At 54.7% G+C, this 13,642-nt stretch overlaps 1 protein-coding gene across 3 annotated transcripts; it reads left to right on the top strand.

Annotated features, from left to right (window-relative positions):
- The first annotated feature begins 397 nt into the window (after positions 1-397).
- On the top strand, positions 398-7,964 carry LOC309583870 (serine/threonine-protein kinase PAK 3-like). Of its 3 annotated transcripts, XM_082299700.1 has the most exons (9): positions 398-575; positions 1,037-2,021; positions 2,248-2,311; positions 3,141-3,189; positions 4,213-4,322; positions 5,088-5,205; positions 5,591-5,690; positions 6,110-6,306; positions 7,211-7,929. In XM_082299700.1, exons 2-9 carry the CDS (start codon positions 2,012-2,014, stop codon positions 7,574-7,576), a joined length of 1,014 nt encoding a protein of 337 aa, XP_082155826.1. In that variant the 5' UTR covers positions 398-575; positions 1,037-2,011; the 3' UTR covers positions 7,577-7,929. The 3 variants fall into 3 exon arrangements, with proteins under 3 accessions (XP_082155826.1, XP_082155827.1, XP_082155825.1); XM_082299701.1 differs by lacking the exons at positions 398-575; positions 1,037-2,021 and having other exon boundaries at positions 2,203-2,311; positions 7,211-7,348; positions 7,801-7,964; XM_082299699.1 differs by lacking the exons at positions 398-575; positions 1,037-2,021 and having other exon boundaries at positions 2,203-2,311.
- The last annotated feature ends 5,678 nt before the right edge of the window (positions 7,965-13,642 follow it).

The raw sequence follows: 13,642 nt of genomic DNA on the forward strand, positions 1-13,642 counted from the left end.
AGAGTGGAGAACTTTGCTTGTTTTTAGAACTAGAACAGAGATCCCAGAAGGAACAATCCTTGCTGGTTTTAGTCAGCAGCATCAGTGACTAAAGGTCGTGATTCCTTTGTTTTGGTCCTGTCCTCGTTCCTCCTCAGTGTTCAGGCTTGGCTATGGGCTGTCCTTGTGTGCTGCATTTTCTGGGTTCCTCTTGGATCCTTTGAGCAACAGGCTGTGCCCCGGGAGGATCCTTTGTGCTCCTTTGTGACAGAGGAGAACCTTCCAGGCGGTCCTTGCGTGAGCTGCTGCTGTGATGTCACGGGAACGCTGCCGCGTCCTCGCCGTGTTCCCGTTGCTGTGGGGCACGGAGCCCTCAGTGTCCAGAGCGGCTCTGGGCACCCGCTGCTTGCCGGAGGATCCTCCTGCCCGAGGCATTCTCAGCAGCCAGCCCAGCCCCTGACGGGTGTCCTTCTGTGCTTGCAGGGGTACAGTCTGCGACGTGTGCAGCACGGCCAAAATGATCCAGCAAGCGGTTGCTGCAGTTTGCACTCTGTACTCTGTGGCTTATTCGGGCTATTTTTTAGCCCACTTGGCACGTAAGTCGAGGTTTTCCCTGGGTGCAGCATCGGTGCCTTCGGGCTTGCTGGGTGCTTTCTGTTCTCCCACTGGAACTGAGCTGCCTTTGTAACCAAATTGCCATTAAGACACCGTTGGTTTGGGAGAGCTCCTGCCAGCAGCTGCAGCTGAAAAAGGGGGTGTCTGCAGCCAGCGGGGCGTGCACAGCATTTGCAATGGAGCCGGGGGGGTTCTGTTCCCTCAAGCGCAGAGTCTGTGCCAGCGGAGCCTGCAACTCCCTCCGGTGGCTGCTCCAGCCAAGAGCTGACACAGCCCAGGATTCTGTGCTGTTCTCTTGCTTGCTGTGCGAAGGGACTGTGGCTCCTGGAGGGATGTTGTGGAAGCAAAATGCTCTCTCGGGGTTGCCTTGCTCCGTGGGAGTTCCCACCACGGGCAGGTTTTTCCTAACAGCATCTGGTTCGTGTTCCCTGTCCCGTTGCAGGGCACCTCACGCGTGGATCCCGAGCAGCTCCTCCTTCGGTGAGTGGGAAAGGAACCTTTGGTGGTCGGAACTGTGCAGAGAGTTGTGAGCTTGGCGTGTGGCAGTCGAGCGCCAGCCTGGGAGGCTGAAGGAAAGTTCCTGCCAGTGTCTTTGCAGCAGCAGCAGCAGCAGCAGCAGCAAAGGGATCCCTGGCACTTTTCTCCTTCTCTGCTGAAGAGCTTTTGAAGAGCTGCAGGTCTGGTTTTGCAGGCAGAAGATTGCTTGCTGGCTTTAGCCACGGTGGAATATGGAATGCCCAGCAATAAGTGGCAATGTCGACTTTAGCCCATTCCTAGTCTGAACAGCTCCGAATCCCATTTCTGCTTAGTGCAGCTGGATGTGTAGCTGAGGATAAATAAGGCGATAACTGAGATAGAACTTCCCATCCCTCACGCTACCATCTGTCCACAGGGCACAAAAGCAGCATCAGCTCCTCCTCTGGCTCCCTCTGCTTCCAAAGAGGAGGCCAAAGAGGAGGAAGACAGCAGTGAACTTCCCCCCATTCTGGGGGATGATGGTGAACCTCCCTCTGTCCCGGGAGATGAGGGCAAACATCCCACGGGTTGGGAATACAACAGTGAGGCTCCTGTGGTGTGGGGCGAGGATGGTGGACATCACCCGGTGTGGGACGAGGACAGCGAGGCTCCAGCAGCATGGGACAAGGACGACGGACATCTCCCAGCATGGGACGAGGACAGAGGACATCCTGTGATTTGGGAAGAGGAGGCTGCAATTCTCCCGGCATGGGAAGAGGATGGCAAACATCCTGTGGCTTGGAAAGAAGACCAGGAACCCGTTGCATTTTGGGAAGAGGATGGGGAACCTCCCTCTGCTTGGGAAGAGGACACTGAAGCTCCCTGTGCTGCGGGATCCTGGGCTGAACATTCTGACAGCAGCACAGCCCTGCAGCCAGAGGGCAGAGAGGAGTGGTGCCTGATGCAGCTGAGTACGTCCGCTCTGCTGCTGTGTGCCAGAGCAGGGTGCTGCGTGTGTGTCTCAGCATCAGCTGCACCCAGGCTTGCTCTGCAGCTGAATGTCACAGAGTCATTTATTGTCCTTGCCCAGCTGAGACCAAGGGGCTCCCGGCCCCAGGGAGTGGGGCTGCATTTTGGCCCTGCTGCAAGGCGGGGTCTCCGTGTGGGAGGGAGCGTCTTCCATGTGGTTTCTTTCAGGGAGCACCGTGAGCGTGGGGGAGCCTGCCGAGAAATACCTGGAACTGGAGCAGATCGGCCAAGGGTAAGTGCACGGCAGTTACTTCTGCACAAGCAGGGGCCAGGTATTTGCTGGTGCAAGATCAAGTGAGAAGCCAGGCAAGCTGCAAACAGCTTCAGACGCTGGGGCACGATGCTGCTGTCTCTCAGTGCTGATCAGAATTGGTAACTGTGGTCAGAAGGCACCGTCAAAAGCCCCTGAGGCTGGCAGTGTCCTGCCTGCAGCAAGGAGCAGGACCTGGAAGATCTTCTGTCCCTGGAATTTGATTGCCTGAAAGAGCAGCTCACCATCTGGTGACTGTCAGAAAACAGTTCCAAGAAGATTCCTTTCAAGTATTTTGTTTCCAAAAATATCCACCGGTCAGGATTATCTACATAACGGTTTAGAAACAGAAACCAGAGATGAACTAATAAGCGCTCTTTTCAGCACAGGTAGTAAACCCCGTACATTCAGTAACAGGCACAGAGCTGCTGCACTCGAGGGGAAAATGCATCAGCTGCCTGATGGCAGGGCCCTTGTGGATCCTGCAGCTCATAGGCAGGAGATGGAAAAGGATGAAATACATTCTTTTCCAGTTCTTTAGACACCCGCTCCCACCCTAGGTTTTGGACTAAAGTAATTCAGCGTGGACATTTGGGATTTGCTCCAGCCCTTTTCCTTCGTGTTGGGCCTCAGTTTCCTCTCGCACACCTTGCGTGGCACAGGGCTGGTGGCTGCTGCGCTGCTGTTTGAAGGGTCGATGCACCCAGGTGTTTTGTAAAGGCTGCAGGCAGCAGAGATCTCCTGTCTGGGCTGGCTTTCACTCCCAGGGCCTAAAGCGCTGCTTCTTTCTTCTCTGCTGTTCTGTCTCCAGGGCTTTCGGAACCATTTATAAAGGACTCGACAGGGCCACTGGAGGAGAGGTCAGTGTCACCACGCCCAGCGCATTGGGCAGCTCTCGAGGGCTTTCCCCTCTGCTGGGAGCTGTGGCTGCAGCTTTGGGGGGCCAGCAGAGCTTTCCTGCACAGGCTGTTCCTCTGAAGGCACAGCAGTGTCAGCCTGCAGAGCACGGCTGGGACAGACTTGAGCCTTCTGAAGTGCCCAAAGGAATGCAAGGAGGGCAGCGGTGTCTGTCAGAGCAGGGCACGCTGGCTTGGTCTTCATATCTGAAAACATCAGTGCATCAGCTGGTGGAGGCTGAGGCCTAATTTATCTTCATCCCAGCCTCGGACAGGAACACCGTTTAGCAGTTTTTCCATCCTGTGCTTCATCTTCAAAGGATACCTCAAGACCTAATTAAGGAGCGATCCTGCTTGGCATCAGTTTGGGGTTTTAGTCCTACTGCAGCTGTTCCCAGAGAGAGGGAGAGGAATGAGAAGATGGATGTGCAGAGCAAAGCTCTCCCCTAAACCCTGCAGCTGTGTTTGGGTCTGGTGTGAGTGACAGCCCGTGACAGGGATCATCTGAGCAACGTTTGTGCGTGTTTGCTCTGTTGTGCAATCCCAAAGAGAGCAGTTGCATTTGAAATCATGACCAAATCCCACAGGATTGCTAAAGGGTTCCCGGCTGTTTTGCTCTGTTGTCGCAGAACCAGAATTACTTGCTGCTTGCAAAATGTGTTTGAATGATAATGAGAGTGATGGTAAACTAGGGCTGTTTGAGAAGACTGCAGGTGCAGAGAATGTTGTGAGAGCTTTGAGGCTGAGAGCTGAGGGACCATTTCTGCAGAGCTTCCAAGGCCAAATGTCTCTGGTCCTGTGTCCTGTAAGCAGCCCCGCAGCAAGCAGAGAAATGGGCTGTGGGAATGTCACTTGCTGAGCCCGGGTGTCCCATCCCAAGGCAGTTTGGCACAGCCCGGCTCCGTCTCTCCACAAAGACTCGCTCTGTGTTTGCTGCGGCCTCCTGCCCCAGACTCCTCCAGTTCAAGGGCCCAAATGTCCTTTCAGGTGGCCATAAAGAAAATGAGTCTCAGAGGGCAGAACGGGGAACGAGCTGTGAATGAGATCCTGGTCCTGAAGGACAAGAAGAACCCCAACATTGTCAGCTCTTTGGACAGGTGAGTGCTTCAGCTCTTATCCCGTGCACGGGCCCTGCCTTAATCTCTCCTGGCATCCGCAGTCTGTAGCCTGTTTTGAAAAAGCCTCACCCGGCCGTAGCTTCCCAAAACAACAGCCTGTCAGTTCACTCCCTCCGTGTGCTTTTGTTGCTTTGGTTTGGTTTTCACTTCAAGCTGACCCCATTTCCTGGGTCTTACAACAAGAGCTGATAAACCCTGTCAGAAATTATTTCCCTTGGCTTCTCCTTCCCAACTCTTTTCCATTGCTGCAGATGCCAGGAAGACCAGGTTCTTGTTTCCAGAAACGCCTCAGGTGCCCATTTTGCAATGGCCTTGCCTGTTTCTGAAGGGACTTTCTGCAAGGTTTTCCAAACACTTGACCACTTTTGTCCTAAGTGCCGCACGGCCTCCTGCCCTGGATGACTCTGGAAGTTGTGTTGCCTTGTTCTGGAGGGAACGGTGGAACTGCTGAGTTCAGATGCTGAACCAGCTGGGGGCAAGTGTTGTGGTTCCACATTGATCTGGGCTGTTGCTAAACTGCATTTTTCACTTGCTTGCCATCTAAGGCCTCTCCTTTCCCACAGGCGTCTCCTTCTCCTTTAGACTGTGCAGATCCCAAGGACTGTGCAGCCTGGCAGGAATGTCTCTGCATTGGATTCTATCCTCATTTACAAGTGACCTGGAAACAAAACTCCACTCGAGGCTTTTCCATCGGGGAATTGAGCAGTGCACGTTCATCTCCATGCCATTGTTTGCCTCTTCCAGCTTCCTTGTTGATGAAGATCTCTGGCTGGTGATGGAATACATGGATGGAGGAACTTTGCAGGACGTTGTCAGACAGACACGCATGGCTGAAGGAGAGATGGCAGCTGTCAGTCGGGAGGTGAGGGATCCTGCTCGTGCTTCCCATGGCTTGGACACAATGCTCCTTCCAAGCAGGGCCTGAGAACAGGAGTGGCTCCATGCTCAGAGCTTTGTTTCTGTGTTGTTTTTATGAGCTGGAGAAGAAAGAGCCTCTGAAGTGAACGGCGTGCCAGTGTCACTGCACTTCCACTCTGCTCTTTCCTGCTGTTGTGGGACTCTGTCTTTTTTGATTTGATTTGCTGTTCTCAGCTTTGCCTTGAACCATTTGCCTGGAGCTTGTCTGCACTGCACTCCTGGCCTGTCACAGCAAAGCTGCTGCTGGCAGAATTCTAAACTGTCCTTTCTTGTGTGATTGTGTATTCCAGCCATCGATCTCCACCCTCGTGTTTCTTGTTCTTTCTCAGTGTCTGCAGGGCCTGGATTTCCTCCACTCGAACCGGGTGATCCACAGAGATCTGAAGAGCTCCAACATCCTTCTGGCAACGGACGGCTCTGTCAAGCTGGGTGGGTGTTCGTGGTCAGGCACGGCGCTCCCGGGCTGCGGGTGTGGGGCTGCTTCCCAGTGACGGCCAGAGCCCCACAAGTGCTGCTGGTGGCGGTGCCCGGCCCCTGCTGGCAGCTGAGAGCGGCTGCCCCATGCAGAGAGCTCAGGAGAGGAGCAGGGTGTCAGCAGTGGCTTTGCTCTGGGTATGGCCCTTGCAGAGGGGCGGGAGTTGGAATCTGAAGCTTCAAGGGAATCACTAAAAGCCACTGCATGAAAGCTGAGGGTTCCTTTAAGGGTCCACTTCCATCTTGCCTTGGCTACAGCCCTGAGGACTCTTCCAGCTGGATTCAGCACTGCATTCTCAGACTGAGTGTGGGCAATCTTTGTGCTTGGTTTCCTCATTCCAGCTGCCTTTGACAGTGTTTGTTTCTGTCCTCAGCTGATTTTGGCCTCTGCGCTCAGCTGAGCCCTGAGCAGGAGCAGCGCAGCTCCATGGTGGGCACTGCTCACTGGATGGCCCCAGAGGTTGTGACCAGTTCTCCTTATGGCCCCAAGGTGGACATCTGGTCCTTGGGCATTGTGACCATCGAGATGGTGGAAGGAGAACCTCCTTACTTCGAGCACACGGCGGCCATGGTAAGAGGCAAATTTCCCAGAGTTTGCAGAGGCCTGTGAGCACAGAGGGACCCCGCCCTGGGAGGAGCAGCCGGAGGGCTCTGCCCTTCGGGAAGGGAATTCCCAGAGGATTGGAGCCTGAGCACAGACCAATATTCTGCAGTCTCCAGAATTTGCTGTAGGTTTTAAGGTGTTGCAGCTCTTCTGTCTGTGAGGATGACCTGAAAACATGAAGCCAGAGCATCAGCTCTAATCTTCTCTTGCAGAAAACCCCAGACCAACCCCAAAACCCACACCCAAACCCAACAAGTTTTCTGAAGGAGTTTCTGGAAGAGGTTCTGTGAGATGAACTCCCCCTGACTCTTCTCACTGGGAAACTTGTCTAAAACATGAAGATGATTGTTTAACATCCCCATAGTCTAACATATTTCTTTCCTAGCCCAAGCTACTTTCTCCATGTCACCAAGCCTGAGCTTTCAGCAACCCAAACCTCAGGTTTCTTGCCTGGCAGTTTCTGGGATGGAACATCATGAATGCATTTACTTGAGTGTCAGTGGCACTGCAGGGATGCCTTTGATGTAAGAATCCTTGGAAATAACACAAGCAGACTCTTGCAAATGGCCTGTAAAGCTGGTGTCCGTATTTGGAGAAGCAAAATGGGCTATTTCTGATGGAGGTTCCAACTAACAAAGTCAGCCAATGACATTGGCTCTCAAGGCAAGATCATCTGGATGTTGGAATGGCTGTGGCTGCAGCAGTGTTTGGCTTTTTTGGTTGGCATAGAAAAATGAGCTCTGAGCAGCATCTCTGCCAGGGAGGAAACTGTCCCCAGAGACTGGGGCTGAGAAACTGGGGTCGCTGTGAGCACTCGTGGGTGTGAAGGAAGCTGGCAGAGCTTTTTCAGAAGTGTTTGCTTTTCGCGCAGGCTCGCTGTCTGATCCGGCAGAACGGGACCCCGCAGCTGCAGGAGCCCAGGCGCCTGTCGGCTCTGCTGCGGGACTTCCTGGAGTGCAGCCTGGAGCCGGACGAGGAGCGGCGCTGGTCTGCCCAGGAGCTGCTGCAGGTGGATGCGAAGCGGCTGCAGGGGAAAGAGCAGCGCGAGGGAGGGGTTTTCTCGTGGGGCCCCCCTCCAATAGTCTCCGGTCTCGCTGCTTTGCACATGCAAAGCCAGCAGAATCCTCGCCTGGTTTGGCTTGGCAGGGTCCTTTGCAGGTCATCTGGACCAGGTGCCCCGCAAGGAGCAGGGACATCTTCAAGCAGATCAGGTGGCTCAGAGCCCTGCCTGACCTGAGCCTGGATGTTTCCAGGGAGGAGGCACCTCCCACATCTCTGGGCACCCTCTGCCCGTGTTTCCCCACTCTTCTGATTAAAAAATTCTGCCTCACATCTAATCTGAGCCTGCTTCCCTCTCCTGAGTTTCAAACCATTCCCCTTTGTCCTGGTGCAACAGAGCCTGTGAGGAACTTGACTTGGGAAAGTAACAGTTCATTTCTTTCTTTTTCATCCTTTGGGCAGCACCCATTTTTATCATCAGCCAAGCCTCTCTCCAGCCTGAGCCCTCTGATCACCACAGCAAAGCAATTGAGGGAGCAGCGGAGGACCTGAAGCACCTGGGGACAGCTTTTCGTTACAGTAGTTAGAACAAGTGGATAGTTATGGTAGTTAGCACTGCTAGTTAGTTATGGTGGTTAGGACAGCCTGGTAGTTCTGGCAGTTTTTTGAATAAAAACTCTGTTAAACCTCAAATCCCTTGACGTGCCCCTTCCTTGTCCCCCTATGACTCAGCTGCCCGGAGCAATGCGAGGGGAGAGCGGGCCCAGCCTTGCCCAGAGCTGAGCCCCAACAGAGCCCTGGCAGAGCCCAGAACAGCCTCAGCATCGGCAGAGTCAGCCTGGAAGGAGGCGCCTGGAGCCTTCTCGACTGCAGCCGACTCTTGTTTACAAACCGCATGGGGTGGGAAATGCCACTGGTTCTGCCAGAGGCCAGAGGGGGCCCGGGGAAGGCCCAAATGCGAGGGACAAAAACCTGCCCAGTGCTGAGAAAAACCACGCCTTTTTCCCCTCTCACATCGGCCAAAACATTGAATCCTAAACCAAGTCAAACGGGGCAGGGGAGGGGCCCAGGCCCTTCCGCCCCTGCAAACCAAAGCGTCCCTTGCATGGCTCTGAGCCCCGGCGCAGGTGGCCCCGCGGGCGTTGGTTTCTGTTGGGCTCGCTGCCGCCAGCCCAGACCCAGCCCGGGACAGGGCGGGCGCTGGAGGCTGCAGGCAGGGAGATGCGATCCCGGGACACGCATTCGGTGGCACCTGCGAGCGCAAGCAGGGGAGGGGCTCCGGCAGTGAGAGGGGGGAAAGGAATAAGGTGAATGTGACTTAAACAAACAAAGCCCGTGAATCTGCGTTAGATAGGGCCAGGGAGCTGTAGGTAGGAAGGAATGAAAGAAACTATCACTTCCAGAAAATGGTACTGATTGCCATGAACTGCTGCTCAGCCAAGGCCGTGTTAAATTCCTGAACTTAGAGAAGAAGAACAAAGACTCAATGGAGTTATTAATATTGTTTTGTTTTACTAAAACAAACAAAACGGGTGTGTGCATATTGGAGGGTGGATTGGGAAGTCTGAACCTTCCAAGAAACAGTCCTGGCACAGCAACCAGGACGAGCCAGCACTGCTCCGGCACTGGCTCCTGCCGAGGCATCAGCGGGAAGGCGACCGCGGGCAGCCGCTCCCGCAGCACCCTCATGCCAGGGCGAACACGGCGCCCACACGGCACAACAAACCTGCCACAGCCCCCTGCCGCCCCCTCCGCCCGCAGCCAGCCCCGAGCCCCACCAGAACCGAGCGCGGCTCCCACCTGCGCTGGGGCCGCCTCTGAGCTCCGCCGCCGCCGCCTCAGCGGTGGTTCCCAGTCACCCCCAGTATGATCCCGGCATGATCACTCCCAGCATCATCCCAGTCGCTTAGAGTCACTCCCACTGTGTTTTCAGTATGGTCCCAGTTGCTCCCAATAAGATCCCAGTTGCCTGCAGCATGGTCCCAGTGGCTCCCAGTCACACCCAGTATGGTTCATTTCACTCTCAGTAAGAGTCCAGTGTGGCTCCAGTCACTTCCAGTATGAACCCAGTCACTCCCTGTATGATTGTACTTGCCCCCACTGTGGTCCCAGTTGCTCCCAGTGTCTTGGTTTGAAAGACAGGTGTCTGCCAAGGAAGGCAGGAGTCTCTCCTGAAATGGAAGAAAAAAAATTGCAACCCCCTTCCCTCTGAATTATTATAATTTGGAAATTAAGGAGCTTTCAGGCAAAGATATGGGAAATAGGAATAACTGTTCTTTACTAATATATATCTTTATGTGTATAACCAGTCAAACAAACAGCAATAACTATGGCAGTAACAGCAAACAATCCCAAACCCAGTGCCAGCCTTCTCGGCTGTCAGGCCCTTTCCCCTCGGGTGCAGTTCCGCTCGCAGCCGGCAGGGGCGCTGGCGGCTCCCGGTGAGCAGGGCAGGTGCGATGGTTTCCCCGCGGCTGCAGGGGGCGCTCCGGAGCGAGCTCGGGGAGCACGCGGCACCGGTGGCCTGGGATCCCGGGAAGGGATGGAACAAAGGAGCTTCACAAACCCCTGGGCAGCCGATCCCGGTGTCCGGCCGGACCCTCAGGACCAGCAGGCTGGAGCGGCAGGGATGAGCACAAATCCCGGGTGGCAGACAAGATGTATCAAAATTCTGGAGCTGTGGTGGGAACCTGTGGAGGTCTGGGCAGGCAGGGCGAGCGGGGCTAGAGAGTAGCGAAGGCTCGAAGCAATGGCAGGGGCAGGGCGGCCACGGCCTGGCTCCCAGCGGGGCAGGGAAGGCAGGCTTGGGAATCCCGGGGTCTCTCCGGTAGAAGGAAGGCAGCTGAAGGAGCAGCCTCTCTCTCCGTCATCCAAAACATTGGGGACTGACTGCCCACACACCCAGGTGAAAAAAAGAGTAGCAAGATGCACCCCACTCCTATGGCCAGGTCTTTTGTTTTTCTTAAGCATCCAGTAATTTGTCCCTGTGGCAACATCTATGGGGAAAACTCCTTTAACAGAAAAAAACCCCAAGGAGAACTCCTAAAACCCCAACATTCTGTTACGAGCTTCCTGCAGATTGTTCCATCTCTGCTGACCATATGGAAAGATACAAAGATCCCTTTCTGTTCACACAGTTAAATGTCTGACGGGTCACACGGTGGTGCCTGTACAGATACACGTCTGGAGAGAAAGCCAAACATCCATCGCACTCTCTCAACACCCACAGAGCCTGAACCAAACTCTACAAGGCCACGCAGCTTTACACAGAAATTCATACATTGATAAAACTGTACAATGGGATGCAGGTTTACACAGAAATTGATACACAGGAAAACACAACAATCTGTACTGTGTGAATACACTGACTTCTGTATAAAAATGGCTCCACACGGCAGGAACCGATCCAGAACTGTGCGATTACCAAAGGACCCATCGACACTTCCATACCCTTGTAACTAAAGACACAGGACTGTAGAGCTCTCCAGCTCCGTACATTCCTGTCTGGGGGTGACTTTATGATGTGTATCCCCTATGGCTGCTCTCTGCCCAGAAATCAATCCTGTGCCTTTCTGTGCCTTTAAACTGAGCCCGACGGGGGAGAGAGGAAAACCCGAGCGAACTTTTCAAAGCGGTTGTTCAAGGACACCGACACACACTCCTCTGCGTTCTGCTGCGGCAGCGAGAAGAGCGGAGGGAGCGCCCTGCTTGCTTTGCAGCGCGCTTTCGGCTCCTTTTCTCCGGAGGGAGACGGAGAGTTGAAGTTTGTTTTCCTGGGACTTGGGCTTTTTCCCTTCTTCTCTTCTGGACTCTTTCAACATCAGAACACACCGGGAGAATTTTCCACCGAGGCCCTGGAGGACACCAACCCAGCTCCAAGGAGGAGGAGAGAGAGCACACCTACAGAAGGACTCTGAAATCTTCCCAGGTTTCTCTCCACAGCGAGAGGTTTTAGTATTCAGCATTATTATCCTTTTCCTGTCTGTTTGTTAAATAAATAGGTTCTTTTTCTCTTTCACTTTCCTCAGAGGAAAATATTTTTTCCCAGACCTGGTGGGAGAGGGCTGGTTGTAACCTGCCTCTGTCAGAGGATATTTTCCTCCAAATTTGTCCAAAGCAGCACACTAAAATAAGTCAGTATTTATTTGGAGGGAAAATGATTTCTAATGGCATTTTGAGGGTCAACAAAGATAATAATAATAAGGATAAATACAAAGAAATAAATACAAAGAAATACAAAGAGGTGAAACAGGACTGGAGCTCACTGGACTGGTCCTTGGCAGCGCCCGGGCAGACGCTGCATGAATTTGGCTGCCTGAATGCAGCTGTTGCCCGGGCCCCAGGGGTGGCCCCCTCTGGGTGTCTCTCCCAGCACCACAGGGATGCTCCTGCCCCTTCCCTGGTGCCCCAGGGTCCTGCAAGTGCCTTCTGGGGCCACCCAGACACCTCCCTGGGCCTCTGGAGGCCCCGTGGCACAGTGCAGACAGGGATCGAATCAAAGCTTCCTTGGAAGATGGAGGCAGGAGAATATTGCCCACGATCTTCTTTCCAGCTGCCCTCCACACTCCTGCAAATCCTGCTGGGACACTCAGGCTCTCCATTCCGGGGCTCTGCAGCTCCCATGCAAACCCATCCATCACTGTGTCCCCTCTCACATGGATATCAAGAAAACGACACAGCAAGATCTAGAAAATGCGAACTTGATTAATTTGACTGCTCTAAAATTCTACAACTCGAGGGTGACTGGAAGACTACGGGGAGAGAACCTTATGCCTCCAAAAAGGGTCAACAGTTTGGAACTGGAACACTCAGGGAAACTTCAGCTTCTGGGGGAAAAGGTGCCCTTCCTCCTCTCTCCCTTTGCTTTATACATCCGATCTGGAGTCATATGGTTGGAACATCCCCTTGGCTGATTTGGGTCAGCTGCCCTGGCTGTGTCCCCTGCCAGGATCCTGCCCACTCCCATCCCCTCTGATGGGGGAAGGAATGGCAGAGGGACAGCGCTGCTGGGCAGCAGCCAGAACACCGCTCTGTTATCAGCACCTGTCCAGCTACCAACGCAAAGCACAGCCCTGGAAGGCCCGTGAACTTTCCCTCAGGCAGACGCAACACACGGGACTTGAGCTGCCAGCAGCCCAGGTCACCCTCTGCCAGCCCCGCTCCTTGGACCTTGTGTCCCCACAAGCAGACACAAAGTGTTTCTGCTGCTCCCCCTTCTGCACAAATCCACAGAGAGCTGGGATTTTTCCAAGTCTCGTGTCTCCGTTGTGCCGTATTCCCAAAGAAGCAGCAGCCCCTCCCGATGAACACGGTGAGTTACGCGGATGCTTGTCAGCTCCACTGCCTGCCTAGAAATCTGGGAACTGCTTCTAAATGCTGCTCCCTTCAGCTCTTGGGCACTGACTGACACAGAGCTGGGAAACAAATCCCCTGGCTGCTGGCTGACAAGGTGAGTTCCGCCAGAGTCAGAGCTCTGTGGGAAATCTCTATCCACGCCTCTCCTTTGAATAGATCCGCACACGGGGTGCGCAGGGACGTGTCCTGTATGGAAAGGAAGGAGTGTGCCAGCACCGTGACTGACACTTTCCCTCTCCGTGTGCGTTCCAGAGCCACGGGTAGACAGACGTGATGGAAACCCTCGCACAGCCAGAGCCTTCTGTCCCTGCAGAACGGAGCGCGGCGGGTGGGGGCGGTTGGTGGGCAGCGAGTCCCGGACAGCGGGCGAGATCCGGCTCCACAGCTGCCAGGCCCCGCTAAGGCTTAATGCCGCCTCCTCGGCAACAGGAAAGGCCTTCAGCCTCGTCCCTGCCCAGAGGGGCAGCGCTGGCCTGGCTGCACAGCTCGTTTTCCCCACAGGTCACAGGAGATGAGATCACAACGCTTGCAAACACCGAGTGCGAGCCACAGCTCTGGGTGCTCACCATGAACCTCAGCTCTGCGAGCGCTGTCTGCCCCAGGCTCCAGGGGATGCAGTTGGAGCCCGGCTGGGCTCTGCCCTGGGACCATCCTCCAGGGACAGCTGCACACAGGGAGCATTTGGTTGCCACAAAGAGCCAGGCCATGGCTGCAGGGAGCTGCTCTGGGTGCAGCCTGCACTGCTGTGTGCTGCGCTCTGGGGCTGCTGCTCCCCGCAGAGGGGACTGCACTGGGGTGCCAGAGGAGACAAAGAAGCTCCAGCTTAAGCCTAACTGAGCTGGGTGGCTGGGCTGGGAAGAGTGGTGAGGGTCAAGGGCATTCACAGAGCTCATCCTGCTCTGTGAAGAACGAGGAAAAGGGAGTGGGAAGCCAGCAGTGAGCAGAGCTG

This window comes from Coloeus monedula (genome assembly GCF_965178545.1).
Source record: "Coloeus monedula genome assembly, chromosome: 33".
Classification (NCBI taxonomy): domain Eukaryota; kingdom Metazoa; phylum Chordata; class Aves; order Passeriformes; family Corvidae; genus Coloeus; species Coloeus monedula.

Bases quoted from the DNA above. Each gene is read 5' to 3' on its own strand.
- LOC309583870 (XM_082299699.1), top strand. From the start codon at position 2,232: ATGTGGTTTCTTTCAGGGAGCACCGTGAGCGTGGGGGAGCCTGCCGAG. The intron at 4,323-5,087 runs GTGAGTGCTTCA...TGCCTCTTCCAG, and splicing joins ATTGTCAGCTCTTTGGACAG to CTTCCTTGTTGATGAAGATC. The intron at 5,691-6,109 runs GTGGGTGTTCGT...TTCTGTCCTCAG, and splicing joins GGACGGCTCTGTCAAGCTGG to CTGATTTTGGCCTCTGCGCT.